At 58.2% G+C, this 26,288-nt stretch overlaps 2 protein-coding genes and 1 long non-coding RNA gene across 5 annotated transcripts; 1 reads left to right on the top strand and 2 right to left on the bottom strand.

Annotated features, from left to right (window-relative positions):
- Window positions 1-478: 478 nt before the first annotated feature.
- Window positions 479-20,646, bottom strand: MMRN2 (multimerin 2). 2 transcript variants are annotated; one of them, XM_070569475.1, is made up of 7 exons: window positions 20,345-20,646; window positions 11,543-11,671; window positions 11,346-11,452; window positions 11,164-11,244; window positions 10,264-10,428; window positions 8,380-10,098; window positions 479-5,529 (listed from the first exon to the last, which is right to left on the bottom strand). In XM_070569475.1, exons 1-7 carry the CDS (start codon window positions 20,506-20,508, stop codon window positions 5,144-5,146), a joined length of 2,751 nt encoding a protein of 916 aa, XP_070425576.1. In that variant the 5' UTR covers window positions 20,509-20,646; the 3' UTR covers window positions 479-5,143. The 2 variants fall into 2 exon arrangements, with proteins under 2 accessions (XP_070425576.1, XP_070425580.1); XM_070569479.1 differs by lacking the exon at window positions 20,345-20,646 and adding an exon at window positions 12,245-12,476.
- Window positions 15,739-17,869, bottom strand: LOC139075147 (uncharacterized). Its single transcript, XR_011525262.1, has 3 exons — window positions 17,533-17,869; window positions 16,761-16,951; window positions 15,739-16,540 (listed from the first exon to the last, which is right to left on the bottom strand). It is a non-coding gene; the product is annotated as an uncharacterized lncRNA (long non-coding RNA).
- SNCG (synuclein gamma) lies at window positions 20,568-26,075 on the top strand. Of its 2 annotated transcripts, XM_070569613.1 has the most exons (6): window positions 20,568-20,649; window positions 21,479-21,755; window positions 22,585-22,626; window positions 22,898-23,025; window positions 25,476-25,547; window positions 25,789-26,075. In XM_070569613.1, the coding sequence occupies exons 2-6, from the start codon at window positions 21,635-21,637 to the stop codon at window positions 25,807-25,809; spliced, it is 384 nt and encodes a 127-aa protein (XP_070425714.1). In that variant the 5' UTR covers window positions 20,568-20,649; window positions 21,479-21,634; the 3' UTR covers window positions 25,810-26,075. The 2 variants fall into 2 exon arrangements, with proteins under 2 accessions (XP_070425714.1, XP_008517497.1); XM_008519275.2 differs by lacking the exon at window positions 20,568-20,649 and having other exon boundaries at window positions 21,002-21,755.
- Window positions 26,076-26,288: the final 213 nt, after the last annotated feature.

Below are 26,288 nucleotides of genomic sequence, written 5' to 3'. Positions count from 1 at the left end.
ATTTCAATCAGACACTTGAAAAGCAATTTGTATTATTTGATTCTGTGTTCATACGTGGCTAGTAGTTTGGCTGGAGATAGAATCTAATCTGAGGCTCTTTCCCGTAGTCTTCCAGCATCCCTGTTGCCAGTACGAAGCCCGACGTGTCTAATTCAGTCCTTTGTAGCTTAACTCTTTCACTCAAGAAACAGAATTTTCTTATTATTTTGATATTTTGAAGTTTAAACTTGCCATGTCTAGATACATTCATTCTGTTATTCAGTACTAATTGGGTCCTTTTAATCTTTCCTTGGATCTGGGAACTTTTCTCTGTTCCTTCTTTACTTCCTCCCTTCCCTTCTCCTTTTTCTGGGACTTCCATTAGACAATTAGTAGGTCTCCCAGACGTTCCCCTATTTCTTAACATGTCTCTCATGTGTTGCATCCTACCTTCTGCTTTTCGGCCCATCTATTGAGGTTTTTTATTTCAGCAACCAAATTTTATTTTAACTTTTTTATTTTGAAATAATTTCAGACTTCCAGAAAAGTTGCAAAAATAGTATAAAGAATACCATTAACCCTTCACCCAGATTCATAAACTGTTAGATTTGGCCACAGTTGCCTTGTCATTCTGTGTGTGTGTGTGTTTACAAGAATTACAAAGGCTCATCTTGGAAGGTTTGTGTACACACACACATGCATACACATACTTTTGTCTGAACTGCTTGGAGTAAATGACACCTCATGCCTCAGTCTCGCAATACTTCCGGGATGTTCTGTTACATACCACGTATGTACAATTACCAGCCCCAGGAAGGCTAACATTGACGCCATGACAGTTCTCAGCAGTACCACAATCTGTAGACCTTACTCACCTTTTGCCAGTTGTTCTAATAAAGTCCTTGAGAGCACGTTCTCCTGGTCTAGAATCTGTCTAGGACCTTGCACTGTGTTTAGTTGTCCTGTCGCCGCCTTCTCCTCCTTTAATCAGAAGCAGTTCTGTAGCTTTCGTCCCTTGTGATACTGACCTGTTCTAGAGGGAAGGCCAGTGACTTTGTGGACGTGATGTCCTCCTCAGGGCATCCCGTCAGGAGGCCATGACCTCAGGGTGTCCTGTTATGGATGCTGTCATTGTTGGTCCCTTAAGGCAGGACTCACCTTTTTTTTTTTACCGTGCAGGCATTGTTTCCTTTTGTAATTAGTATGTTATGGGCGATACTTTGAGACTATGTGTTAGCATCCTTATGTGAATCAGTGGTTACAAAGGAATGGTGTTCTAATTCCATTATCACATCCACATTTATTAAGTGGCATTCTGCTATAAGGGAGAGGGCTTCCCTTCTCATTTACTTTTTTAGTAGTAGTATGGAATCATGGATTCTTATTTTATTCAATGAGTTATAGTCTATTAGGTCATTATTTGTGGGGGTTTTTAATACTTTTTATTTTCCTCCCCACACCCCAGTACATAGTTGTATGTTCTATTTGTAACTCCTAGTTCTTCTACATGAGCCGCCACCACAGCATGGCTACTGACAGACAAATGGTGTGGTTCTGCTCCGGAACCAAATCCAGGCTACCGAAGCAGTGAGAGCACCGAACTTTAACCTCTAGGCCATCGGGGCTGGCTCAGGTCATTATCTGTTTTGATGCTCAAATGACCCAGACTTGGCTACTGGAGTTCATCAGGCTGGCTCCTGAGTCCTTTTGACATGTGCCCATCATTTTTTAAGCACCTCTTTTTGGCTGATTAAGATATTCCAGGCTTATCTGGTAATTTCCTTGCCCCGGCCGTGGAGCCAGCCATTTCTCCAAGGCACTCTGGTTCCTTTTAGGGAGGACGGTATTTAGAAACTAGGATCTGGGTGGCAAATAATCAAGGTTTAAATTTCCAATTTTCTATATTGTTTCTAGAGATTTATAGATTCCAAAATCTTCCAAATTTTGGATCCTCTCATTCCTGACACTAGTTTTCCTCAAACGTTTGGCAGTTTGGGGGAGCCGCTCACCTTTGTATTAGTGAACGCCTGCTCACCTCAGTCCTGTGTTCCTCAGCTTCCTGTGTGATCAGGAGTGATGGGACAATAGCTGTTCGTTCTAACAGCAAGAAGAAAGACTCCTTTCCTCTCTTCTTGCCGACTCAGGAGGATTCAGGCTTTCCCCGTCCACTTCCTTACCTCCTCCATCCCCCTGAAAGAGTCTGTCAGTGTCCGGCCAGGCTTTGGGGAAGCTTTCTTGATGGAGGAGGGTGGAGGAATGGTGCTCAGGCTGGAGCTGGGAGAAGTTACTGATGTTTTCAAGATAAACATGAGATACCAGAGGAGCTTCAGAGCATGAGAAGAAAAGGGACTTTTAAGAAACCTTTTTTAAAGACCCTATATCCTCTTCACAGTGCTTCTGAAACAAAGGGGAGGAGGTCAGGAGTTACTTGGACATCCTGTGTGGGGTGGAGATACATCTCTGGCCTGACTCCCGTGGGTCTTGGTTTCAACAGGGTTACACATGTTGTCTGGGCGTGGGAGCTTCCTCCCTCCGCAGAGGCTGTCTCGGCCCTGGAACTGGGGTCAGGATTGCCCTGCGCTGCCCGGGCTCGAGGCAGAGGCCACTGCTGCTGGCTGCTTAGCACAGGCAAGGGCCAGTGGGGACTGACCACCTGCTGCCTCGACTGCCCATCCTCCGCACATGCCCCCACGTGTGTCAGGCGCTGTGAGCTTGGGGCTCCCTGGAAGTCACTCCCGTCTCTCCCACAGCCTTAGATGTCTTGGCTTATGGTTTCCTCTTGCTGTTGCATTTTATACTGGATCCCTTTCCCTCCTCTTTTTCAGGAATTAACTGAAATCTCCTGATCTGCTTATGGTACCTTTCATGTTTTTCAGTGACACTGTTGAATATTTTTATATAGGATTTCCCCGTCAGTTTTGGGGAGGTATGATACCACTCTGTGCTCAGTCCATTGTCTTACTCTGGATGCTGCTAATGAAGGATGTTTTACCATTGGCCTGGGTCATGGGGGCTCTGCTTGGAAGGCACCGAAAACGACTCTCCACTCAGAGATATTAGATGCTTAGTGAAGATAAGAAGTTTATCAAACAAACTGAAGAATTCTTGCTAACCTGGGGTCCGAATTATAAAACTGTCTCAACAGAAAATGTGCCCTTAAGCTTGATATTAAAGTTTGGTGAAATTGGTTTTGTTGCACAGAAAGCACCCTCTTTTTAAAGAATCATGGTTCGTCTAGTTCTCATCCCAGAAACTTCTCAGGAGTGACTCGTCCATGCTGCTGGCAGAGTCTACACTTAGCTCTTCCATTTAAACCTTCCTGTTGGAGGGCGCCGGCCTTGTGGGGGCTGGAGGACAGGGGCCCCCTGTGGGGGAGAGCCCCTGTGCTCTGCTTCTTTTGTGCAGTAAGTTCCAGCGAAAATTGTAAATAGTAAGACGGCATTACCCTCGTGTTCCACTTAGTCCTCAGCACAGCCGGCCCAGGAATAGCAAAATCGAGCAGAAAGAGGACAGCGTGGGCTTTTCCAGCAGCGAGAGTGACCTGGCGCTGGCCTTCCAGTCTTGGGTCAGCGGTGGCACAGATTCATCATGCTTTGGGTCGGGATTGGTCTTGGCAGCTGAGAGCTGTGCTGGGCCAGGGGCCCTGGCCAGACTGAAGGGCAGGTTGGCAAGAGTCGACCATGTGGTCGAGATGATAAAATACCAGGATACTTCGTGAGAGCTGGTCCACTAACCACCTCATTCTACAGATGGAAAAAGTCAGGTTGTCATTCACCCTGAGGTCAAACGTCAGTGGCAGAGTGGCCTGACACACTGTCCTTTCAACACTGATGCTTGAGCACGTTGAGCACGCCAAGCTTAGTGGGAAATCAGTTCTGAGGGACAATTACTTGAATTAATGACCCCTAGAAAACCATGAGAAGGACTGGTAACCTTGTGAACCCTGACAGCCAGCTCCCGTCCTTGTTCAGAGCCCAGTCCAGTCTGATTTCCTTATGGAAAAGAGTATGTTCCACAAATATTGAATGCCTACCGCCAAAATCAAAACATTTTCTGGCAGCTGATGACGGCTTTCTCAAGCCTGTTCGCTCAAGGATCTGCAGCTTTTCAAAAACCACGTATGTCTTGGTGTTACGGGAGTAATTGCAACACGAGCTGTACAGTCTGGTCAGATAGTCATGTCACTGCCCACTGTGAAGGCCTCCACGTGTTGTACGTAGAAGTAAGTAAAACTGTGAAGTCAAATATGGCCTGAAATCATGAAAGTCACATTTATCCCAAATAGTTTCATTTTGTCCCATATTTCTACCTACTTCACCAAATCTTTCTGCTCTCCATGAGTAAACCAGACAGAGGTTCGAAGGGCATCACTTTATTCCAAAGTTGATACCTGAGGGGGATGTTGACAGTCGTGCCTCCCTGCCCGCCTCAGCTCCCTTCCTGGTCAGAGATGCTAACGAGAATTAGGGTGGTCACGAGCCACGGGAGGAAGGAAACAAGATGAAGGCTGCATACGTTTTAGTTGGTGTTTGGCATTTCTTGGCAAGAAGAAAAAGAAGTGAAATGAAAATTACAGGTAAATTCAAGGGAGGACTAAAACTAAGCCAAAGGCACTAATGGTGCTTCCCTTGGTTACCTCAGCCAGGCCTTTATGTCCATTTCCGACCGACAGAGAGCGAACAGGCTGCTTTTCTCCCACTGCCCCGTAGTGAGTGCAGACTGGTTTCCAATATCATCCAAAATCCATTTTAAACATATGCCTCCCAGGAAAAAAAATGGTTTTCGAGTGTAAGATTAGGGAGAAAGGTTTAAAGTGTACGGATGTTCCCAACCACAAGAGGAGCAAAACAGCAAAGAAGCTGTGGAAGACGGTGGGGCAGAGAGCTGGAATCCCAGCCGTCTGCCTCAGGAGGCGCGAAGCCGACGTTCACGCCTCCCGGGGCCAGGTCCTGCCCAGAGAGGAGCATCCCGGTCCTGCTCATCATTGAGAAGTAGCCAACCCAGTGCGTCTAGAGGGAGGCCACCTATACCACACTGTCTTTGCACAAGATTTCCAGGGACAAGCTGGACCAACTGCATGGGCTCCAGACCGACCCTGGCCAGAGTCCCAGGCCCGGGAGAGCCGGGCGAGTCCACGATGTCTGGTCAGAGCTGTGCCGAGAGTTCAGGTCTTGAACATCAGGAAACCCCCAAATGCAGTGCCCGACGGGCTTCTCTTTATTACCGATCCTTGGGTTACCTCGAACCACACTCTCTCACCCTTCTGCAGCTCGGCCATAGCGAAGGTTGTGGCCGTGCCCCCGTCCCTCTGCTCCGCGCTGGTACAGACAGGGGTCCGATGGTGGCCTCCAAACACCAGCTGCCCGGCGCCCGGCCCTGGGCCAAATTCAATGCTCACAGCAAAGAAGTAGACCCCACGCTCAGGGGCCCGGAAGTAGCCGTGTTCAGCGAAGTAGCTGCCGCCAGTGTTGACGTAAGTGGCGTTGAACTTCACTGTCTGCAGGGCAGCAGTCCCTTCTGAAAGGCTGGCGTAGAAGGCCACAGGGGAGCCTGGAACACAGGGGGAAGGGGCTCAGTGACTCAGTTCCTCACCCAACTAACAGAAATAGGTCACGATTTCCGGGTAACCTAGATCTTCCCAGGGGCCACGTATCCCAGGGGGGTGGGAGGGATCGGCCAAGTCTGAGTATTTCACTAACTGAGAGAAGGGAAAATACAAGTCTTTGGTCCCTACTGGTGTACATTTTAAAGCTCTTTCTGATTCGATCCCTTTTCCTACCAGCATCCTTGAGAGAGAAGCACCCCTGACTGAGGAACCTTTGAGTCTTGAGTGCTTCACTGGTTGTCCAAGGCTGCGTGGCTATTAAGTGGCAGGCTGGACTGGAACCCAGGTCTCTGACTCCCGGACTGCTGCCACCTGCTAGGGATCTTGAGATGTCCCGGGGAAACAGAAAGTACTACCTATCCTCAAGGTCACAATGCTAACACTGGTGAGAGAAGGAAGGAATGGTGCAGGGTGGTTCCTCCGGGATGCTGGGCACAGGACCTTACGAGAGAGAAGGAAAGAGCAGGTGGGACTGGGGTGGGACCGGGGAAGAAAAATCCTTTCAAGCTGGTCATCTTAAATGTTTTCAAAATGTTGCACAGAGCCCTGGGATGACAGATGGGGAAACTGAGGCCCAGACAGGGAAAGCTTGCTCCAGATGACAACTAATTACCAAACTGGGGGCTGTCCTCGGAGCTCCTGATTCCTGGTGCTCTTCCCACTTGGAGAAGCACCTCGGCCAGCCTTTGGAGGGTAAGTAAGACGGAGGGAACACAGGCGTGGGGCCCAGCAGCCCACACGCAGACATGGAGCCATAGGAAGCGCGCCATGTGTGGAGGGCGAAGGTACAGCAAGGAAGGAGCCAACCGAGCGGCCAGGGCCAGGAGATGGGACAGGGAGGGTGAGTCCCACCGGGGTTCCAGCCATGACACTGGCCTTGAGACCAAGCTCCCCAGTTCTCAGGGGATGAAACAAAGGTGTACAGGAGGGACCATCTGCATAGCAATTAGTGACTTAGCCCCCAGAACCAGAGCCGCAGCGCTTTGGCTCTCGGTCCAGCAATAGCCTTGTGAATGACAAAGTTTTGGTCTTCTCTAGTTCTGGAAGGTTTTCTGAGAATTACTTAATAAGAGCTTTCTCGTTTGTTTGAGACTGTCACAAGGAAGGTGCGCTGCTGGCTCTGCAGTTCCCCAAGCACCCAGGAGGGGGCGCGCTCGCCCTGCCGAAGGAAGGCCGGCCTCGGGCGCCCTCTGCTGGCGGCCGGCCCCGCCTGCACCGAGGGCACGCCTGCCTGCAGCTTGGGGTTCGGCTTTACAAGGAGACCCCCCACCCTGCCAGGCAGCGGGGGGCCCCCCACCCCCAGGAGGCGAAGTGTTGTGCCTCAGCTTTGCCAGCAGGCAGACTGAGAGTGGGCTTCCCTGCAGGGCACGAATTCAAGCCCTGAGGCCTTTCTGCAAGACAAATAAAGGGGAATTTTTATTTGTAATTTTAAGGAAAAAATTTCTTTGAGACAACAAAGTATTGCAGTGGTAAACTCAGGGACCTAAACCATCCAGCAGGGGGCCTTGCCCCACTCACACGAGGAAAGAAGAACGCAGAGTCAGTGTCAGTGGACACAGCCCCAGCCCCCGCCCTGAAAACAGTCACTGGTTTCTCCCAAAGTGTATTCGTCTTCCCAGCAGCCATCCATGCAGGTTCGCCCCCGGGCAGATGGAGAAACTGAGACAAGCGAGTGGTGCAAGAGAGCGGGCTCTGTCCACTGCCCCGGGAGGCACAGGCCTCGGGGCCATAATGGAGGCTCCGCGGGAGTGGCGCAGGCCAGGGAGGAAGCTTCAGCAAGGCGCAGACTTCCCTCCTATGTGGGTACACCAGGGTCCAGATGGCCCAGATGGTGACCTTGTACTTAGCCCCACGGCCGGGCGAGGAGGTGGCCAGCATCCCTGGCAGGGAGAGTCCGTGGAAGCAAGAGCCTAGGGGTCCCCTCTGCAGGGCCACACTCAGGGAGAGCACGGGAAGGCTGGCTGCACATCGCTTCAGCCTCAGAGCCAGCTTCCCAGGCACGGTCCCCAGGGCTCTGCAGAGACCAGGCATCGAGGGCCCTTCCCAAGGGAAGAGCCAGCACCCTGAAGACAGCCTCACCGGGTTGAGGTCCTCTGTGCCGCTCACTAGCTGTGCGAGCAGGACACCTGCCCTGACTGAGCCTCTGTTTCAGATGAGGTGGCAGTGACAATGCATCGTGGAGCTGTTGTCACGATCCAACATGGCAAAGCCCAAGAAGGGTATCGCCGGGGACCAGGTACGGAGCAGCAAGACGGGTCAACTATGTTAGCAGAGAGAATGAGCGCCCATCAGGGCCCAAGGCCTTGCCCTGTATTCACCTCTTGGAGGGTGCTGCCCACCCATGGCAGGTGACACCAGCCCCTCTGCACACACTCACTTGCACATAGGGGAAGCTGGTTAAAGACACATGCGGGGGTGAAGTGGGGTGCCGGGAAGAGGGGAGATGGAGCCATTTGCAGGTGTGGCATGGACGCCAGGGAAGCAAGCCCCTCTGGCTCTCTGGTTAGAGTGGCAGGCAGCCGGGGCGCACGTGGGAGCCTCGGCCGCTTACATGGAGGGGCGTTGCCTGCTCCTGACCGTTGGTTCTTGTGACTTCTATCTCCTTACACTCCAGTTTGCTTAAGAGGCCCCTGGCCCCGAATGGAAGGAAGGTGGGTCAAGGGCCAGGCCGGCCCTGACGAGTCCTGACTGGTGCATCCTGTTTTCTTTCCCCTGCGGCCCCTCTGGGGTAGAAGAGCTGCTTGCAGACAGCCCCGTCCTTGCCTGGCCTGGTCCCCCTGTGCCCAGGAACTCACCTGCCTCCCAGAGCACTGGCCCTTGGACCTGCGCATCCGCTTGCTTCCTGTCCCTCCTCCGGGAAGCTTCCAGACCTTTCCGCTGCTTCTTCTCTTTCCTGCTCAGCATGGCCTGCAGCTTCCCCAGGTCCAGGCTGACGTTGGCCGCCACAAGGCCCTGGAAGTTCCCGAAGAGGCTGTGGAAGAGCCGCTCGTGCTGCTCCAAGCCGCGCTCCGTGGCGGCCAGCGCGCCCTGCAGGCCCTCCACCGAGCCGTTGAGGGAGGCGGCCCACGAGGCCTCGCAGCAGCGCGCCGCCTGCTGCACCGCCGGGCCCAGACGCTGCAGCTCCCGCGCCAGCTCCGCGGCCTCGCCGGGCTCCGGGCGCCGCGCCGCCTGCTCCAGGGCGTCCACCCGCGCGGCCAGCGCGTCCCAGCCGAGCGCCTGCTCCTGCAGCCCGCTGGCGGCGTCCCGCAGGCCGACGCGGATCTGCTCGTAGCTCAGCGGCAGCGGCCCCGGCGCCGCCTCGGACATCTCCTCCAGCGCCTCCTCCCCGAAGAGGGCGGCCAGCACGGCCTCGTGCCGCAGCGCGTCCTCCAGCAGGGCCGCGAAGGAGCCGTGCAGCCGGCCCAGCTCGCCGCGCATCTCCGCCTCGGCGGCCCGCAGCGCGCTCGCCTCGCCGCCCAGCGTCCGCAGCTGGCTCCGCAGCCGCGCCGCGTCCGCCCGCGCGCGCTCCGCCTCCTCCCGCTGCTCCTCCTGCGCCCGCGACACGGCCGCCACCGCGCTGCTCAGCGCCTCCAGCGACGAGCCGTCCAGCCGCCGCCGCTCGTCCAGGCTCACCTGCGTCTCCTCCAGGGCCCGCGTGGTGTCCCTCTGGCCTTCCCGGATCACGTCCAGGTCGAAGGAGAGCTTCTGGCAGTTGCAGTCGCGGACGTACTTGATGAGGTCGGCGTGGCCGCCCTGCAGGTGCTGGAGGGTGAGGTTGAGCTCCAGGAGCTGCCGCTCCATCTCCTCCTTGTTCTCCTCCATGATCAGCGACCTCTCCATCAGGATCACGCGCAGCTCGCGCAGCGCCGTGTGGTTCACCTGCAGCTCCTCCACCTGCCGCTCCACCTTGCTGATCTGATCGAAGGTCTCGTCAGATTCCGAGTACAGCTCCTTGATCTCATCCACGTGCCGGGCCAGCGTCGCCCGCATATCGGCCAGGGTGCTTTGTAACTCCTCTTCCCTGCGGCCAGCTGCCACGTGCAGCGCCGAGAGGTTTCTCTGCAGCTGGCCCAGCCTGGCCTGCAGGCTCTCGGGCTCCGGCCTCGCCCCTGCCCCTGCAGCTGCCACCACCAGGCTGCCATTGGCCCCCAGGGACTCCTGGGCCTTAAGGAGCCTCTTCACCTTAGTGTCCACATCGGCCTGGACCTCGGAGAGGGAGTGCTGCAGGGACTGGTGCTGGGCGTGCAGGCGGTCCTCCACGTCCAGCCGCAGCTGGGCCACCCTCTGGGCATTCTCCTGGACCTTGGTCTCAAATTTGGCCCCAAGCTCTTGGAAGTCAGCCCTGGCCACAGTACTCTCCTGGACCCTCTTGATGGCCTGGCGGTTGGCCTCCACATCCAGAGATAGGTTTCTGATGGCCTGGGACAGGCTGTGCAGGCTTTGGTTCAGGCTCCTCCAGACGGGGCTGAAATGCACTTGCAGGAAGGCATCAATGTGAGACGGCAGCACGTGCTCCAGGGATGTGCCAGAAAACTCTGCAACAGACACGCATTTTTACACTTGCCTTGCAAGAGCAGCCACCCCTCCCGAGGCAGGGACCAGAGGGGGTCCTCTGAGGTCGGGGCCTTCCTTGCCTCCCCTCTCACTCATCCCCGGGGATGTGAACAGGCTCTTGCTCAGCCCCTGAGTCTGCCACTCACCAAGCTCCGTTTGATTGGCCTCAGTCGTTGCTGCTGTGAAGTTGCCTTCCAGGGACTTCCACGGGCCGGGAAGGCTGTCCGCCACCTCGTGAATGTCATTCTGGAGATCTCCCAGCAGGCCTTCCTGCTCCACCACGGTGTTGCTGATCTCTGCTGCAGGGGCGCCTAGAAGACACAGAAAGATGAGTGTCATGGGCTCACTCCTCTGGGCTGGGCAGACGGCGAGATACAGAGAGGGAGATTCCGGGGTTGGGGGCAAGGAGATGTGTGCTGAGGTCCTCTGAGCAGGAGCTGAGGAGCCCTTAGCCCCAAGAGGGCAAATACATGGCAAGGGAGCCCGCCCTGCCCCCAGCACCCACAGCAGACATGACTAATCGATCAGAGCACACTTTCCAGGGACTGGCCTCTCAGCATGGTTCTAGGCAGCCCTTGTCGATGGACAGGATTTACCAAGTGATGAAACTCATTCACCAGCCCAGCCTCGGCCCAGCCTTGAAATGCTCCACACATGGGGTCTCTTGGCGCTTCTCCTGTGCTGACCCAACAGCAGGGACAGCATGACTTCCTGGCCCTAGTCAAGGGAGGTGTGGGAAGGCTTCTTCCAGGCCATGAGAGCTTGTGCAGTTCAAAGGGCAAAGGAGGTGCCGTCTGAAACCATCCTTCCAGAAAGTGGGGTCGAGGGAAAAGGTGTATGTGCTTAGGCAGCAGCCAGGTGACTGAGGACCCTGTGAACTGGCCTGGGGCAGGAGGGCGGGGGTAGGGTGACACAGGGCTACCGAGGGGACCCTGCTGATTTGAGGGGTAAAGTTTCCAGAGATGGCACTGCCCTACGGGAGGAGAATGGGCCTGGGCACGTGGGTTCTTTCTGCTCTACCTGCATCTTCCAGGAAAGCAACATACCAGGTTCCAAGCCGTGTGGGTTGTCCCAAGGCTCCTGGAGGCCGTCACCTGGGTCTGCAGGCTCAGGGACCCCAGTGGGATCTGCAGAGAGGAGGCATCAGATGTTGACCCCGGAGGTCAGAGGAGCTGCATGACCTCTGGGGTCAGCGGTTGAAGGGGGAGGGGGCCACAGGGAGCCCTACCGTGGTGCTGGCAGTCGGGACCTGCAAAGCCCGGGCAGCACCTCCATTCCGTGGAGACCAGCACCTTCTGCTTGACCTGGTACAGTGGCTTGTGGGCCACACGGTACCTGGGGGGAGAGAGCCAGGTCAGCAACTCCAGGGTGAGCCAGCTCAGGGTCGCCAAAGGGCCCGCCCCGCCCTGCCCTGCCCCCACTCACATGACTTTGACTCTCTGGCAGTCTGGAGCCCCCTGTGGACATGGCTGCTGTGAGTGGACAAGGAATTTCTCTGTTTTGCAAGCGGCTATGAAGGTGACCAGCCTGGACTTCTGGTAGGAGCACCAGTTACTGGAAAAAACAAACCAGAGGACAGGGCTGCTGAGCCACGCCCAGGCCCCCACGACCCTTCCTTGAGGTCAACAGCAGGTGCTAGTGCAGAGCACCTGCCCCACCCAGTGCAGTGGATTCTGGAATCCATTAGCCTGAGAGGGAGTGTTCTGCATTATTCATCCCTGACGCCACAGCAAATCTCCACAAACCCCACCTGCAAGACACCCGCACCACTGCCTTCCAGAAACCGGCCCCTGCTGGGGGGGAGGGGGACACAGAGAGGCTGAGCAGCACCCCCAACATCACACAGCCAAATCACTGGCTCTCCTGGTGCCAGGGAGGCCACATGGGGCTGCTGGGCTGGGGAGTCCTGGGTTCGAATCCTTCGCAATTTCTGGCTGCGTGACCTTGAGCGGGCACTTAGGGAATTCTGCTTCCCTGTTCATCCGATGGGGATCCTAATACCCTTCTCCATGGCGGAGGAGTATCGAGCGCCTGGCCCTGACACGTGCTCAGTGAATGCCACTGCCCTGCCCCAGGACCACTCACATCTCTCCTCAGCAGAGGGCCTGCCGCAGGGAGGGCACCCACCTCCTGGCCGTGCCCCATCATGGCCATTCAGACAGTTGGGGACGGCAGCCGGGCCAGGCAGTCCCTTCTCTGGGAAGGGCCACCCACACCGGTCCTGCTGGGTGGTTTGCACTCAGCATCCTGAACGCCTGGGAGGCAGCTCCTCCATCCGTGACCTTCTGCGGGGTGTGCCGCGGGTCCCGGAGCGGGAAGTGTTCATGGGGATGGCGCCCCAGTCACGACAGGTGGCGGGCTGGAGGGGCACAGGAGAAGGGGTGGGAGGGCCCTTCCTCTGGCAGTCAGTGCCCAGAGCAGAGCTCCCCAGAGCTGCAAGTGCAGCGACCTCCACGCTTGGCCAGCTCGGCACGTCCTGGGGGCGCCGCGCTGCGCCCAAGGCCAGCAGCACTCAGTCAGACACGGAGGGACCAACCTGCCCTTCAGGGACCCTGGGAGAGCAGGCGATCTGGGCTGGTGTGGCAGCTTAGGCCCCGGGAGACCTGCAGGAGGAGGTGACAACTTGGCACCAGGAGCTGTGACCAAGGTGTGTGGCCCCACTGAGGTGCAGAGGGTGGGGGTGGGAAAGGGGCTGCAGAGGTAAAGAGAAGCCTCGAGTGCCAGCTGAGGAGCTGGACTGTGACCTGGAGGCATGGGAAATCATGGTGGGGGGCGGTTAAGCAGGGAAGTGACAGGAAAGAGCCACCCTGGTTCCTGGGGGCAGATGGGACAGGAGGGGCAAGAGCTAGGTGGCAGGGGTCTGGGTGGGAGATGCTGGCAGCTTGTCCTGGATGACGACGGTGGAGATGGAGAGAGATGGCCGCATGCGTGAGTATATATCAGGAGGCAGTCTCGGGGGTCTTGGAGATGGAGTGGCTCTCGGGGCTGGGATTTTATTCTCTGGAGCGGATCTCTATCCTGGGGGCCATCAGACCCCATCACACAGGGATACTGCTGGGGAGGACAGAGGCAAGCACTGAGGGGGATGGAGTGACCATATCTGTTTTCAGGGCTCAGCCCCCGAGTCTGCTTTCCCACTTGGCCCCCGGAAGCCTGGCAGCCAGGCTTTACCCTCACAACAGCAGACTGAAAAAGCTTATCAGGACAATGACCCCACTCAGGAGCAACAACCTGAAGACACAGTCAGCAGGGCTTCCCCCAGTGAAACAGCCCAGGGAGCCGCCTATGACAAACAGGTCAGAAAGCCCCATCCAGACACCGGCTTCTAGACAGCTTCTCAGTCTCCAGCCTTGAGTGGGAGACATCCAAGGATGCACCCTGAGGAGAATCTTTATTACAAAAGAGGGAGGTCAAGATGCGGATGGAAGAAAGTCAACTTGGAGAAAACCAAGATTGTGCAGGGAGAAGAGAACGTCTCCCAAATTTGCATCAATAGCCCCAGATTGATAAGAGAAGTTACTGCATCCAAGAAACAAAGAACAGGAAACGATTTAAAAAAAATGGGAGAAGGACATTCAGAGAATGACAACAAAAACACCTTGGAAATTAAAAATATAATGGTAGAAATGCAAAAGAAATTTAAGAGAAATGTTAGAGGGTAAAGTTAAAGAAACTCCTCTCTTAAGAAGAGCAAAGAGAGGGGCCGGCCTGGTGGCGCAGCGGTTAAGTTCTCACGTTCTGCTTCTCGGTGGCCCGGGGTTTAGCAGTTCGGATCCCGGGTCCGGACATGGCACTGCTTGGCAAGCCATGCTGTGGTAGGCGTCCCACATATCAAGTAGAGGAAGATGGGCACGGATGTTAGCCCTGGGCCAGTCTTCCCCAGCAAAAAGAGGAGGATTGGCAGTAGTTAGCTCAGGGCTAATCTTCTCAAAAAAAAAAAAAGAAAGAAAGAAAAGAGCAAAGAGAGAGATGGAAAATAGGAGAGAAAAGCTGAGAAAAATAGAGGACCAGTGTTGGAAATTCAACATCCAAACAATAGGAGTTCCAGAAGAGAACAGAGGGAGGAAGTCATTGATAGAGAAAATCAAACCAATATTCCAGAAGTGGACTTGAATTTTCAAATTCAAAGGGCCCACCAATTATCCACAAGATGAAGAAAATAAACTCAGCTTAAAGCGCATTGTCATGAAATTTTAGAACTCCAGGAATGAAGATGACCTTACACTTTCCAGAGAGAAAAATCAAGCCACACACCACTCTCGATAGCGATACTAGAAACTATAACACAGTGGAGAAGTGCCTTCAAGATACTGAAGGAAAATTATTTCCAATTGAGAATCTGACACCCAGCCTAACTACCAGCCCATGTAGGGAGAGCAGAATAAAGACATTTTCAACAAGCCAGCTTTCAAAACCTTTCCCTGCCCAGAACCCCTCGGCAGGGAGCTGCTGGAGCAGACTTGGCAATCTTGCCCTCAAATCTTCACATCAAAACCATCCCACGGCACTTTAAAAATAGGAGCCTCTGGGCCCCACCCCAGGCCAGTTAAAGGAGAGCTTCTGGGGTGGGGCCTGGACATCAGCACTTAAGGCTCTGTGAGTCATTCTAAGGCACAGCCCAGGGCTGAGTACCACTGGGCCAGCAGTGCTCCCCAGCACAAGAGAGGACACCAAGAAAGAGGACAGTGTGGCGTCAGGAAACGGGAGTTCCAGCTGGGAGGGGAGGTGAAGGGAGGCCCCAGGAGGATGGTGAAGAGAGACCCCAGGACAACGATGGGCAGTGGGTGAGGGGCCACAGTCCAGACCGCAGGACAGCTGGAAGCTCAGAGAGGCATCTCCAAGAAGACACAGGTGGTCAAACACCTGAGGCAAATGAGAGTTGAGAGCAGATGTGGACCATGGGCCGAGAGTCCGGAATTGAGTGGTGACAAAGACAGAAAACTAAGAAAAAGGAAACAAAGATGAAGCTAATTGTTTACTCCGGGGAAAACCAAAAGTGCACAGGGGGAAGAAAAGGATTTATAGTTTTTTTCAAGTCTCAACTCTAAGTAGCAAGCATAGTCGCATGAATGTACTCAAAATGACAATGTGGGAGAATGATGGATGGGAAGGGCATGTGTGTGCGTGCGTGTTGGAATGACAGCTGAGTCATAGACAAAGCTGCTTCCCAAGAAGTAGCAATAGAAGCATGTTATCCAGAGATACAGAGGTAAATGCCCAAAGCATCACCGAGAGTTGAAAGTCATTGCCTTTGGGGACCAGAGGGGGCTGGGGCTTCTGATTGTCTCAACAAACCTTACAGAACTGGTCCACTCTAACCCAGGGGTTAGCAAAGTTTTTCTGTAAAGGGACAGACACATAGAAAATACTTTATACAAGACCAACTACATAATTTGTGGGGCTCAGTGCAAATGAAAATATAGGGCAAGAGTGGAGATTAAGCCAAGTGCAGGGCCCTTCTGAGTGACGGGCCCTGTGACACCACTCAGGTCACATGCCCATGAAGCTGGCCCTGATTTTAGGTTTTCCAGGACATATGGACTCTGTGGCATTTACTCGACTCTGCCGTTGTAGCAGGAAAGCGGTCCCTGACGATATGTAAATAAATGAGCCAGACCGTGTTCCAATAAAACTTTATTTACAAAAACAGGTCGGGGGCCACATTTGGCCCACCGACCACAGTCTTCTGAGCTCTGCCTATGGGACTGTGTAACGAATAAAAATGAAACTTCAAAATAAAATAATTTCCACCTGGAAGAGAAAATGCAGGTGAACAGGTAAAAACATTTTGGAACACATTTGGAACACCGAGGAAGGAGTTTCTCATCCAGCTCTCAAGACCGACTCTAAAGCCAAGTAATGAAAACAGTAGGGTACTGGCTCAGGATCTGAGAAACCAGCCAGCGTGGGGCAGAGCCCAGCAAGGGACCCAGGAGTCCCAAAGGACTAGTAAATGGCAAAAAGGAGGCACACCAAAATCGGGACAGAAGCAAAGAATGTTCATGGTGGTCTGTGAAATGTGCTGGGCCCACAGCTCAGGCGCCCTGGGGGAGACGGCGGCCTGCACAGACTGTTCCAAGTACTGGAAAATGTGCCCCACCCCGCCCCGGCCCTGGGCCCCCTGGAAATTCCTGGAACACGGGCTCAATTCTAGGGAAAAGTATTTCTCGAAACCAGTGGTTCTCAGTAGGGGAGAGGGGATGTGCCCTGGAGACTTGGAGTGTGGGGGTGCTCCTGGCATCTAGTGGGTGGAGGCCGTGCTGCCAACACCCTACAAAGCCCGGGACAGCCCCCTCCCCCTGAAGAATCAGCCAGTCGTGCCGAGGTTGAGAAACACGGGCTCCAGACAAAGCTCCACTCCTCGCACAGCCTCTGATCCACTGTGGAGGGCCCAGCCGGCCTGCGCACCGGGTCTGGTCCAGCCTGCCAGGGAGTGACCAGGACTTTCCATCTCGAGCTCCTGGAGCCGGAAGCGGTGCTGCCCACCCTTCCTACCCAGGAACTTTCTCTCCTGACCTGCCCAACCGAACTCCTGGCTCCGGCAGCCACTATTCTCCCTGCCCACGCTCCCTTTCCCTTGGCAGCCCCGTCCCCTTGGCACAGTACAGGCTGCTGGCCCAGAAGCCCTGGGAACATTCCTGACCTTTGCTTTGGTTTCCTCCAGCTCTTGGCAGCTTCTTGCTGGCCCTCGGCGCCCCCAGCCCAGCTCACTCAAGCGCCCCATTGTTCTGCCTGCCTCCTGGTCTCAGGCCTCCTCCCTCTCTGCGCCCTCACTTGGGAAGCGGTGCTGGGTGCCCTCATCTTCCAGTGGTCCGCAGAGGGGCAGTTGCCGGCCTAGAAATGAGTGCAGGGGTCCTCCAGCCTGGTTTGGGCCAGCCCTGGGCCTCTGACATGGCCCAGACCTGATGTCCCACCCCAGGCAGGAAGGAATCGGCCCACCCCTTGGAGCTTCTAGGTGGAAGCTGGACAGCCGGGCTCTCCTCTCCCCTCCTGCTCCCTGGGCTCAGGGTGACCTTGAACAAGGCCCTTCCCCCACTCCTGGAAATGTGGAGAAGATTCCCGCTCTGGGCCCCTCCCCGGGGCAGAGGGAGGGGAAAGGCTGTTAGCCGAGCATCCTGAGTTACCGCCACCCTTGGGACTCCTAAGTGCCTCTTAACCAGCCAGGAAAACCCCCCTCGGACAGCCCCTTACGTCTTCCTAGGGGAGAAGGGCGTGGTCCCGGCATCCATGCTTTCTAGGCCCTGAATGCAGCCCTGAGTGTGAGCACTCAAGGGGAGAATCTTGCAAAGCTTTGTCTCTGAGCCAGAAGCAGCCTTGGCAGAGGAGCCGGAGGTCTACTCGGTGTCCAGCCCAGAGCCCGGGTTCCCTGAGCGTGACTACAACCAGTGGGGCTCCTCCCTATTCATGCCCAGGACCTGTGCCTCAGAGAGCAGGAACAGGTGCAGGAGATGCAGCCATGGCCCAGAGACCGGTGGCCTGGGCTCCGCCCTGCTCCTGTGTGACCTTCAGCGATATGCATGACTCCTCTGGGCCTTGAGCTCCCAGCTGCAAAAACCACAAACTGCTCCTTGTGGGTGGGTCAGGAGAAGCTGATGCTGGTGGCCGGGGCCAGCTGGGTGTCTGGAAGAGCATCGCCTACACGCCTGCCCTCTTGGGGGAGACAGGACAGAGGACGCCTGCCCTCTTGGGGGAGACAGGACAGAGGACGTCTGGGATCCGCAGCCCTGCAGATGTGGGCCCGGCCTCTGATCCGTCACTTAGGAGCTGTGTGGCCCTGGGTGGCGTTCCCACCCCTCTGAGTCTCACAGCATGTAAAGTGGAGAGAACAGTGTTGCTGTCGCAACAATGCGGAGATGGGGCACCTTGCCTGGGGCTCAGTCCTGCCCGGGAAGCAGGTCTTGGGTTTGAGGAGGCCACATCCCCACCCCCACCCCCACTGAAGCCAGGGAGCAAGGAAGAACCCCCCCCACACACACACACTGCTGGCCCATGGGGCCCTGCCCCCACCAGGTCCCAGGGGACCTGGGAAGCACTCAACCATGCCCCTCCCCCACGCCAGGACCTGACATCGGGCACCAAGTTGTTCTGTTCCCTCTTCTCCTTGCAAAGGGCCTCATCTGGGCCTGCGTGGCCCTGTGGCCCTGGGAGCGGGGGCGAGGGGCAAATGCAGGGCAGGAGGCCTGGCCGCAGAGTCTGCTGGGCCTGTCACTGATGGTGTCACCCTGCCTGAGCGCCGAGCGCCTGTCCCCCTCTCCCTCCCCCGTTGCAGGGGAGGCCGGCAGCATTTCCGCTCGCTTTTCCCAGGAGCTCCGGAAGCAATCAGCCCAGGAAGCCACGCAGCGCTTCCTCCCTTTCTCACCGGCCCCTCCGGAGGCGTTGACAACTGGCCACTGGGGACCACAGCTTGTGGGTTGTGGGAAGGAGACCCAGCAGGTGGCGGGGCCCCCCTGGAGCCCCTGGGGCCAGGGCTTGGGACGCCTGCCGGGGCATTCCTGGGCCAGGGCCCTTGTGCGCACACCTGCACACACTCTGCACACACTGGGACCACCGGAGAATTGCTGGGCGGCCCCCGAGGGGCAGCCCCTGAGGAGTCCACAGGCCCACCGTCCCTGGGGTAGGGAAGGCCATCCCTCCCACAGCCAAGAGGGTCTGCTCCCATCCTTCCCATCCTCCCTCCCTCCTTCCCATCCACCTGGGCCCTCATCCTCCCTTTCATGGAAGAAAGCCAGGCAGCCCAGAGATGGGGGCATGGAGCTAATGGCTTTGCAGAGAGAAGGCTTGGTCCTCAGTCCTGAAATCAGAGCTTGGTGACCAGCTACCCCACCAAGAGTCACCCACATCTCCCAGCTCAGAGCAGAATGGGGGTGGGGCAGGAGTGGGGTCTCTCCGGGGTGCATCTTCTCAGCCCACACACCCCCCCACCTTGGCCAGCCCCCCTCCCCGAGCTCCCAGGGCTTCTGGGCCAGCAGCTGGTACTGTGTCAGGTGGGGGGGCTGCCATGGGACGGGGAGTGTGGGTAGGGAGGACGGTGGCTGCTGAGCCTGTCTTGCTCTTGCCCTCCGCTCTCTCTCTGGTCAAATCCACTTTCGGGAAAGTGTCCAACAAACGCATTCACCTTGAAGTGTCAGAGCTTACAGAAGAACCATCCCAGGCAGGGGGCTCTGAAAGCCAGTGAGATGCTGAGTCTCAGACAGATTGGAGAGTCTGGGGGCCGGGGGGTGTAGGGTGGCGCCCTTACCCTCCAAATCCACACAGTGGCCCCAACCAAGTCTGTGGGGCAGTGGGGAGGGGCTGGGGCTGCCTCTGAGTGCCCAGGGACCAGGTCATGAGTTCTGGAGTCAGACTCAGATCCTGGTTCCAGCTCTCCTTAGCTGTGTGACCTTGGACCAGTTGCTCAGCCTCTCTGAGCCTCAGGCTCCTCCTCTGTAACCAGAGCTGTTGCGAGGATGAACCGAGGTCACATTTGGCAAGATGCCAGGTCCAGTACCCGTGGGGTACCCTGCGGAGGCACCCGCAGGCCCAGCACTTCATCATCAGGAGGATTCCTGGCCCTGGACAAACGGAACACTGGAAAATAGACCCTGGTCCAGTCGTGAGACAATCCCGCCCATTTCCAGAGGGACACTGAGGCAGAGGTTGCTCAGGCCGCGGCCTCCTTTTTGTTCTGGAGACAGAGCAAGGCACCGTCCCTGCTCATTGCTCGGCTCTCACGGCCAGGCTGAGGACCCCGCCCCAGTCCCCCGGCACTCAGATCAAAACCCAGTCCCCAGGAGCTGGGGGACAGATGTCCTCAATGGCTTAGGCTGCACCAGCCTCACCAGGGCTCAGCCAACAAAACCGACTCACTTCGAAAAACAGGAGCCACTGCCAGGCCAGCTGGAAACTTCCAGAACCATAGCCCCTCAGCGCTCCATGCTAGGTGGTTGATGGCAAGAAGTGCTCCCGCCCTGTACAACCCGGAGGTCCATTTCCTGCCACAGGTCAGGCAGGGACTTCCTGTGGTCCTAAGGCTTGGCCCTGGGGTGCCCAGGCTAGGCTGGCTGGGGCTGGCCCCTTGACCAGGAGCCTGGGGCCTGGCACTTGATGCAGCCTCATAGCTGGCCCAGCAGGTCGATAACATTAGCCCATTTCACAGATGGTACCTGAGGCCCAGAGAACCCCTGCTCAGCCTGAGCTAGGAGTCAGGTCCTGCACCATGACCTACCCCAAGGTCCAGGCCCTCCTTACCGTCCGGTGGGGTCCCTGCCGGTGTCCTCAGCCTCTGCCCTCCAGACCCCAGGTGGCCTGGGGCTGCGTGAATCAGAGGACCTGCTACTGAGGGCCTGGGCACAGGCCCCCAGCAGCCCCCAGCCAAGGGGCCCGCCCAGGCACAGCAGCAGCATCAGGATCATGCTGGCAGTGGAGCAGACTCGCCTCTTTGAGTGACTCCAGAAACTGCCAGTGCCGGTGACGCTGTCTTCAAGTTAAGTCTCAGAAGGAAAAGAAAGCACGGGGACAACAAAGAGAGGAAGTGGCCTGGGCCGGCCCACCCGGTGAGCCCCGTCCGGCCCCCTCACCCCCTGTCCGGCCCCCACAGAGGCAGCCAGCAACACAGCCCGGTTCCTGTGCCCTGAGAGGACTAGGGTCAGGGACACTGAGGGTGTGGGAGACACAGGGAGGTGGCCCTACCAAACCCGTCCCCATGGGACTAAGCAGGAGTGCTGAGGTGGGGCTGCAGGAAGCGGTCAGGGCGGCCTCAGGGAACCTGCTGCCCCTCCACGCTGGTGGTCAGGAAGCGGGCCACTGCATGCCTGCTCAGCACTCCCCCCACTGGGCTGTGGGGACAGCAGGGGGTGGAGGCTCAGAGGGGAAAGGAGCTGTCCTGAGGCCACCTGGTGTGTCGCCAGAGGCCAGGGCATGGGGAACCCCTCAGTGCGCCTCTGTCCCAGCTCCTCCCCCTGGCCTTGGGGGAGCCGTCGACGGGGGCATCCATGGTGCTGGACACCCAGGCCAGTCTGAGAGATTGGCCGCTATTGCCTGACAGGCCCGCGTGGCTCTGACCCCTGCCCTACCACAGACACTGGTAGCAAAGGCGACTCCCCTCTCTGCCCCATCTCTGCCCCAGATGCACACAGACACAACAGCCTCAGGCCCCAGAGCACCAGCAGGGGCCACCCCTGTGGGTGGGCAGGACAGGGAGTGAAAGAGGCAGTGATGGATGAGGATGTGTCCAGACTCCGACAGCCCCTCCTGGGAGGGCGGGAGCAAGAGGGGAGGGTTGAGCCAGTAGGGGCCCAGGGGACCTGGACCCCACTGCCCCACCCTGGGGGAAGGTGAGGGCCAGCCTCGTCCCTCCCTCCCTCCCCACCATCCCCCCTCCAGGCTGGCAGGGCTCCCGCAGGCCGGCCGCTGCATCATCAATATTTCATCGGCGTCAATAAGAGGCAGCAGCAAGGATAGCGGCTGCAGCAGCACTCACGCCAGCTCCAGCCACCGCACGCCCGGAGAGCCAGCCTCCTGTCCCTGCCCGCCACCACTATGGACGTCTTCAAGAAGGGCTTCTCCATCGCCAAGGAGGGTGTGGTGGGCGCTGTGGAGAAGACCAAGCAGGGGGTGACGGAAGCGGCCGAGAAGACCAAGGAGGGTGTCATGTATGTGGGTGAGTTTGGGCGTGGCGGGGCGGTGCGGCTTGGTGCCTGGAGCCCAGGGGACCTGGTTACCTTGGGTCTGACCTCGTCCCCCAGCCCCAGGGAGGGGTTTTAGGAGGAGTCGAGGACCTGGCTGCTGAGTAAGGGTCTCCGGGCCCTGGAGCACCCCGTGGTGCTGCACACACACGTAGCCTCCTGCACACACATGAATCTGTTTGGGTCCCCCTCAGGGCCCAGGGGACTCTGGAGCAGGGCAGCAAGGGGTACTCAGCTCTCAGACACACCTGTCTGTGCACCCACAAATGCACCCCGGCGTCCCCCTGCCCTGGCATCACCCACAGGCCCCTCGACTCGGAGAAGAAGCCACACTGAGCCTGGACCCGCTGTGGGCTGAGCAGGCAGGTGCTCGGCAGCCAGGCCACAGGTCCCCACCTGACTCAGGGAAGGGGTGGGGCTGGGGGAAGAGACCCAGACTCAGCGTCCTGTCAGCTCCATGCCCCGCAGCTCGCTCCTCAGAGGAGTCCGAGGGGATGACTCAGCTCTCGTGAGCCCTGTCCTGCGGCTGCTTCCAAGGTCCAGGCCACACCCCGTGGGGTCCAGACCCTTCCTCAGGCCCGGCCCCTCTCATCCTCCATCCTGTCCTGTCCACTTCCGATCCATCCACTTCCTCCAGACACAGCAGGAAGTGGCCTTTGAAGGGCCGGGGACCCCCGGATACCATCCTCACCCGCTCCCGGCCCCACAGCTGGTCCACCTGTTCTGTGGCATGTCTGCCCCCTGACCACTCCCCTCCCAACACCGGGAGGAGCGCCCGGGCTGACGCCTCCGCTTCCTCCCCAGGAACCAAGACCAAGGAGGGTGTTGTGCAGAGCGTGACTTCAGGTGAGGAGCCCCAGGACCAGGGGACAAGGGGGCTGGGACCTCCAGGGACTTCTGCACCCTAACTGGGGTCCCAAGGTGTCCATGGACGGCCCTCCACAACCTAAGGCTAGACCCAGGGCCGGCCACCCCCATCATCGCCAGAGCTCCCCTGGAGTGGGAAAGGCTGCAGCCCAGGCTCTCCGCAGAGCCAGAATTTCCAGCGCCCTGGGAGGGGGCTGCTCTGCCCCGGTGGGGAGGGTTAGGACCCAGGCCAGCCAGAGTCCTCCCGCAGTGGCTGAGAAGACCAAGGAGCAGGCCAACGCCGTGAGCGGGGCCGTGGTCGCCAGCGTCAACACCGTGGCCACCAAGGCCGTGGAGGAGGTGGAGAACGTGGCGCTCACCGCTGGAGTGGTGCGCAAGGTGAGACCCGGCCCCGCCCCGGCTCCATCCTTGCCCCTGGGCCCCAGAGAGAGGAGGAGGCATCGTCACCCCGCTGACCATAAGGAAGAGGAGACTCAGGGGCCGTGGTCTGTGCTGGGTGTTCGCAGACCCATTAACGCCTGGAATGCTCACACCCATCCCTGGAAGGCGGGCCGCGGGGGAGGGGGGCGGGGGGGGCGGGGGGCTGCTGACCTCGCCCTCTTGATGGTGCTCAGCATTTAGGAGATACCGCACTTTGCTAGTGAAGGCAGGGCCCCACGTGGTGACAGGCAGCCTCCCAAGGCAGTAGACACCAGGCCAGAGCTGCCCCGTCACCGCCCTCCCGGGGCCCAGCCTCCCTCCCCGGCCCAGTGGTCTGGCGCCTCCTCCCCAGAGGAGCAGGGAAGCAGCGCCCCCTGGTGAGAGAACAGCAGGAAGGGTTCCGACCCCACCCTCCACCTCCGCCTTTGTGAGCGTGTGCGTGTGCGCTGAGTGTGCACGTGGGCGTGCCTGTGCGCGTTCCGGAGGCAGAGCCCAGGAGCGGTGGGGGGAGGCCGGCCGGGTGAGCCTCCCCAGCCCCCACGACGGAGCAGGCTCGGCCTGAAGCCGTTTACACTTCTTAACTCATTTAATCAGCTCATCGGCACGAAGTCTCATGAGATAGGGTGTGGAAACAAGGCCCCGAGAGATTAAGTAATGTGCCCGAGGTCCCACGGCTGCTCTGCAGTTCCCAGGGCGGCCCGGCGCGGGAGCACCTGCTCCCAAAGAGTGGGATTCATATGGGGCTGGAAGGAAGGTACAGCCCACTCGGGGCGGCATCTGAGGCAGCCAGCACTGAGAATCCCTGCTCGGGGAGTGGGTGGGTGGAAGGGTAGGGGCCTCCCTGCCCCTGCTTCTGGGGCAGTATTAGGCATCTGCTTCTAGGGCTGGTACAGTGTCTCCGTGTCCTTGGAGCAGGCAGCTGCTCCCTCTCCCAGTTCCCACCCCTGCCTCTTCCGAGCTGTGTGACCTTAGAAAGCTACTCAACCTCTCTGGGCCTCCATTTCTTCATCTGTAAAGGGTGGGGTGGGGGATCCCTCTCCCTGGGCTGTGCGATGATGCAGGCAAAGGGCCCTTGTGAAGCAGTTACACCAGCTCATGGTGAATACCCAACAAAGGGAGGTGACTATCATCGTCATCATCATCACAATCATCAGTGCTCCTGGGCAGGACCCCCATGTGCCCCCAGCAGATACCTTCCTCCCTTCCCCACCGCCCAGCACAAGAGGCCCTGGGATAGGGCCAGGCTGGCCCTGGGTCTCTGAGAGGGAGCCCCGGCACTCCTCTCTGACCTTTAGGAGGGCTGGGGAGTGCCCAGAGCCACCCCAGGAGAACATTTCCTGGTGACACCCAAAAACCAGCCCCAGCAGCCCCTCCCTGAACTGTGGAAGAATGCAGCCCCACCCGCCTGTCCAAGCGCTCACACCGCTGGCCTCGTGCCTCCCGCCTCTGCGCTGGGCAGCAGGGCCAGGCAGGAGGCCACCTGCCCTTCGCCTGGAGAGCCCGCCCCAACTCTGCTGACACAGTTCGGTCCCCTTTTATGCCCCACGGTGCAGTCCACCAAGGGGCAGGATGGCCCTGTGGTAGCATGTTGGTGGCAGGGCCCTCCAGAGGTAGACAGTGAGACCAGGGTCCAAGCTGATCGCCCAGTCTGGCCTCTGCTCATGACCACCCCACAGCAGGCCCCCACCTCAGACAAGTGTCTAGCTGGATGCAGGGGGGTAGGAGGAGATGGGAAGTGGGACAGGATTGTATAACCCCTGCTGGCCCTGGCCAGACCAGCTGGAGCCCAGAGCCCATCCAGGAGGCAGGGAGAAGGGAAGAAGGAAGCACACCTGCTACTGGGGAGAGGGATGAGCCTGGAGCAAGCCGGAGCTGATCTCTCAAAACCCCACTGCTTCGAGCTGGATCACTGGCCTCAGGGTTCTCACGTGAACAGCGATGATACACCTCTCCTCCTAGGGCTGTTTAGGGGCTCCCAGGACAAGGGTGTGTGATGTGATTAAGTGACACTGAAGGTGGGGTCAGGCCTAGGGCTTCAGAGGCCACTGCCCACCCCCACCCACCCCACCAACCCCACCAGGCTTCCTCATCGAGGAGGCCCAACCAACGCCTGCCCAGAGACTTGGCGTCAGCCTGGGGGGAGGTGAAGCTGGGCTCCGGGGTACTTCATAGCCCCAGAAGGACTTGGCATCATCAGACGGAGCCCCTGCCGTGGGTCCCTACATGTGGCTCTGTCACCCCCAGGTCAGTCTGGTCCTCACGTCTCCCTCCCCTGGCCCTCCACGCACAGCACGGTGATGAGGGCCTCTGCTCATCTTTGAGGCCAGGGTGGATGAGGCCCCGGGTGCAGGGCAGCTGGGGGCCCTGCCCCCTCCGCACGGTCCCCCATCACCTTTGCTCCCCAACAGGAGGACCTGGAGCAACCTGCCCCCCCACAGGAGGACAAGGCAGCCAAAGCGGAAGAGGAGGTGGCTGAGGAGGTAGGAGCTGGGCTCCTGGGGAACACAGGGGGTCCGCAGGCAAGCCTCCTTTCCTCCTGGACTCCCAGAGCCCCCAGGAGCCCCTTGACCCTCTGCAGCCCCCTGAGCCTGAGTGTGAGCCTCCCTCACGAATGACCCCTCAGGGCAGAGGGCACGGATGACTCCTGTCCCCACCCGACACAGGGTGGCCACTGAGGGGTGGGGGCCCAGAGCTGCGTGTGAAGGTCACTCTCTCTCCCAGGCCAAGAGTGGGGGAGACTAGATGGCTGTCATCAGCGGTGGAGCCAGAGAAACACCCCTGCCTTGGACGCATCCCCTCCCGCATGAGGAGTGCCCGGCCCTAGAGTGTGACCAGTGGGCTGCCCCTGGTCCCCACGCCCACAACCGGCTGCCCACAGGCCTGTCCTCCTGTGCTGCTGCCACCGTCTTCACCTCCCTCCCCTCCTGCCCTCCACTCCTTATGACCCACAGATGCTGCTGTGAATTTTTTTTTTAATGATTCCAAATAAAACTCAAGCCCCCGCCCCAGCCCTACCAGCCCCTCCTTCCTCCATGGGCCTCCTTCATGAAGCCCCCTGGGCCCCCCCAGAAACAGGAGCTGGGCCAGCCTGTGGAGGGGTCAGGGAAGCAGGGCCAGGCCACGTACCCTCCAGGGACACCCTGGGTGTTTCTAGAATCTGCTCAGAGCAGACTCTGCCTTCAGGGACGCCCCCACTGTCCCCAGCAGCCCCCTACCACTGC

The sequence above is a fragment of the Equus przewalskii genome, chromosome 1 (genome assembly GCF_037783145.1).
Source record: "Equus przewalskii isolate Varuska chromosome 1, EquPr2, whole genome shotgun sequence".
Classification (NCBI taxonomy): Eukaryota; Metazoa; Chordata; class Mammalia; order Perissodactyla; family Equidae; genus Equus; species Equus przewalskii.
This window is presented reverse-complemented; position numbering and strand designations above follow the sequence as displayed.

Bases quoted from the DNA above. Each gene is read 5' to 3' on its own strand.
- MMRN2 (XM_070569475.1), bottom strand. From the start codon at position 20,508: ATGATCCTGATGCTGCTGCTGTGCCTGGGCGGGCCCCTTGGCTGGGGG. The intron at 11,453-11,542 runs GTGAGTGGGGGC...CTCTCCCCCCAG, and splicing joins TGCCAGAGAGTCAAAGTCAT to GTACCGTGTGGCCCACAAGC. The intron at 10,099-10,263 runs GTGAGTGGCAGA...TGTCTGTTGCAG, and splicing joins GGCCAATCAAACGGAGCTTG to AGTTTTCTGGCACATCCCTG.
- SNCG (XM_070569613.1), top strand. From the start codon at position 21,635: ATGGACGTCTTCAAGAAGGGCTTCTCCATCGCCAAGGAGGGTGTGGTG. The intron at 23,026-25,475 runs GTGAGACCCGGC...GCTCCCCAACAG, and splicing joins CCGCTGGAGTGGTGCGCAAG to GAGGACCTGGAGCAACCTGC. The intron at 25,548-25,788 runs GTAGGAGCTGGG...TCTCTCTCCCAG, and splicing joins AAGAGGAGGTGGCTGAGGAG to GCCAAGAGTGGGGGAGACTA.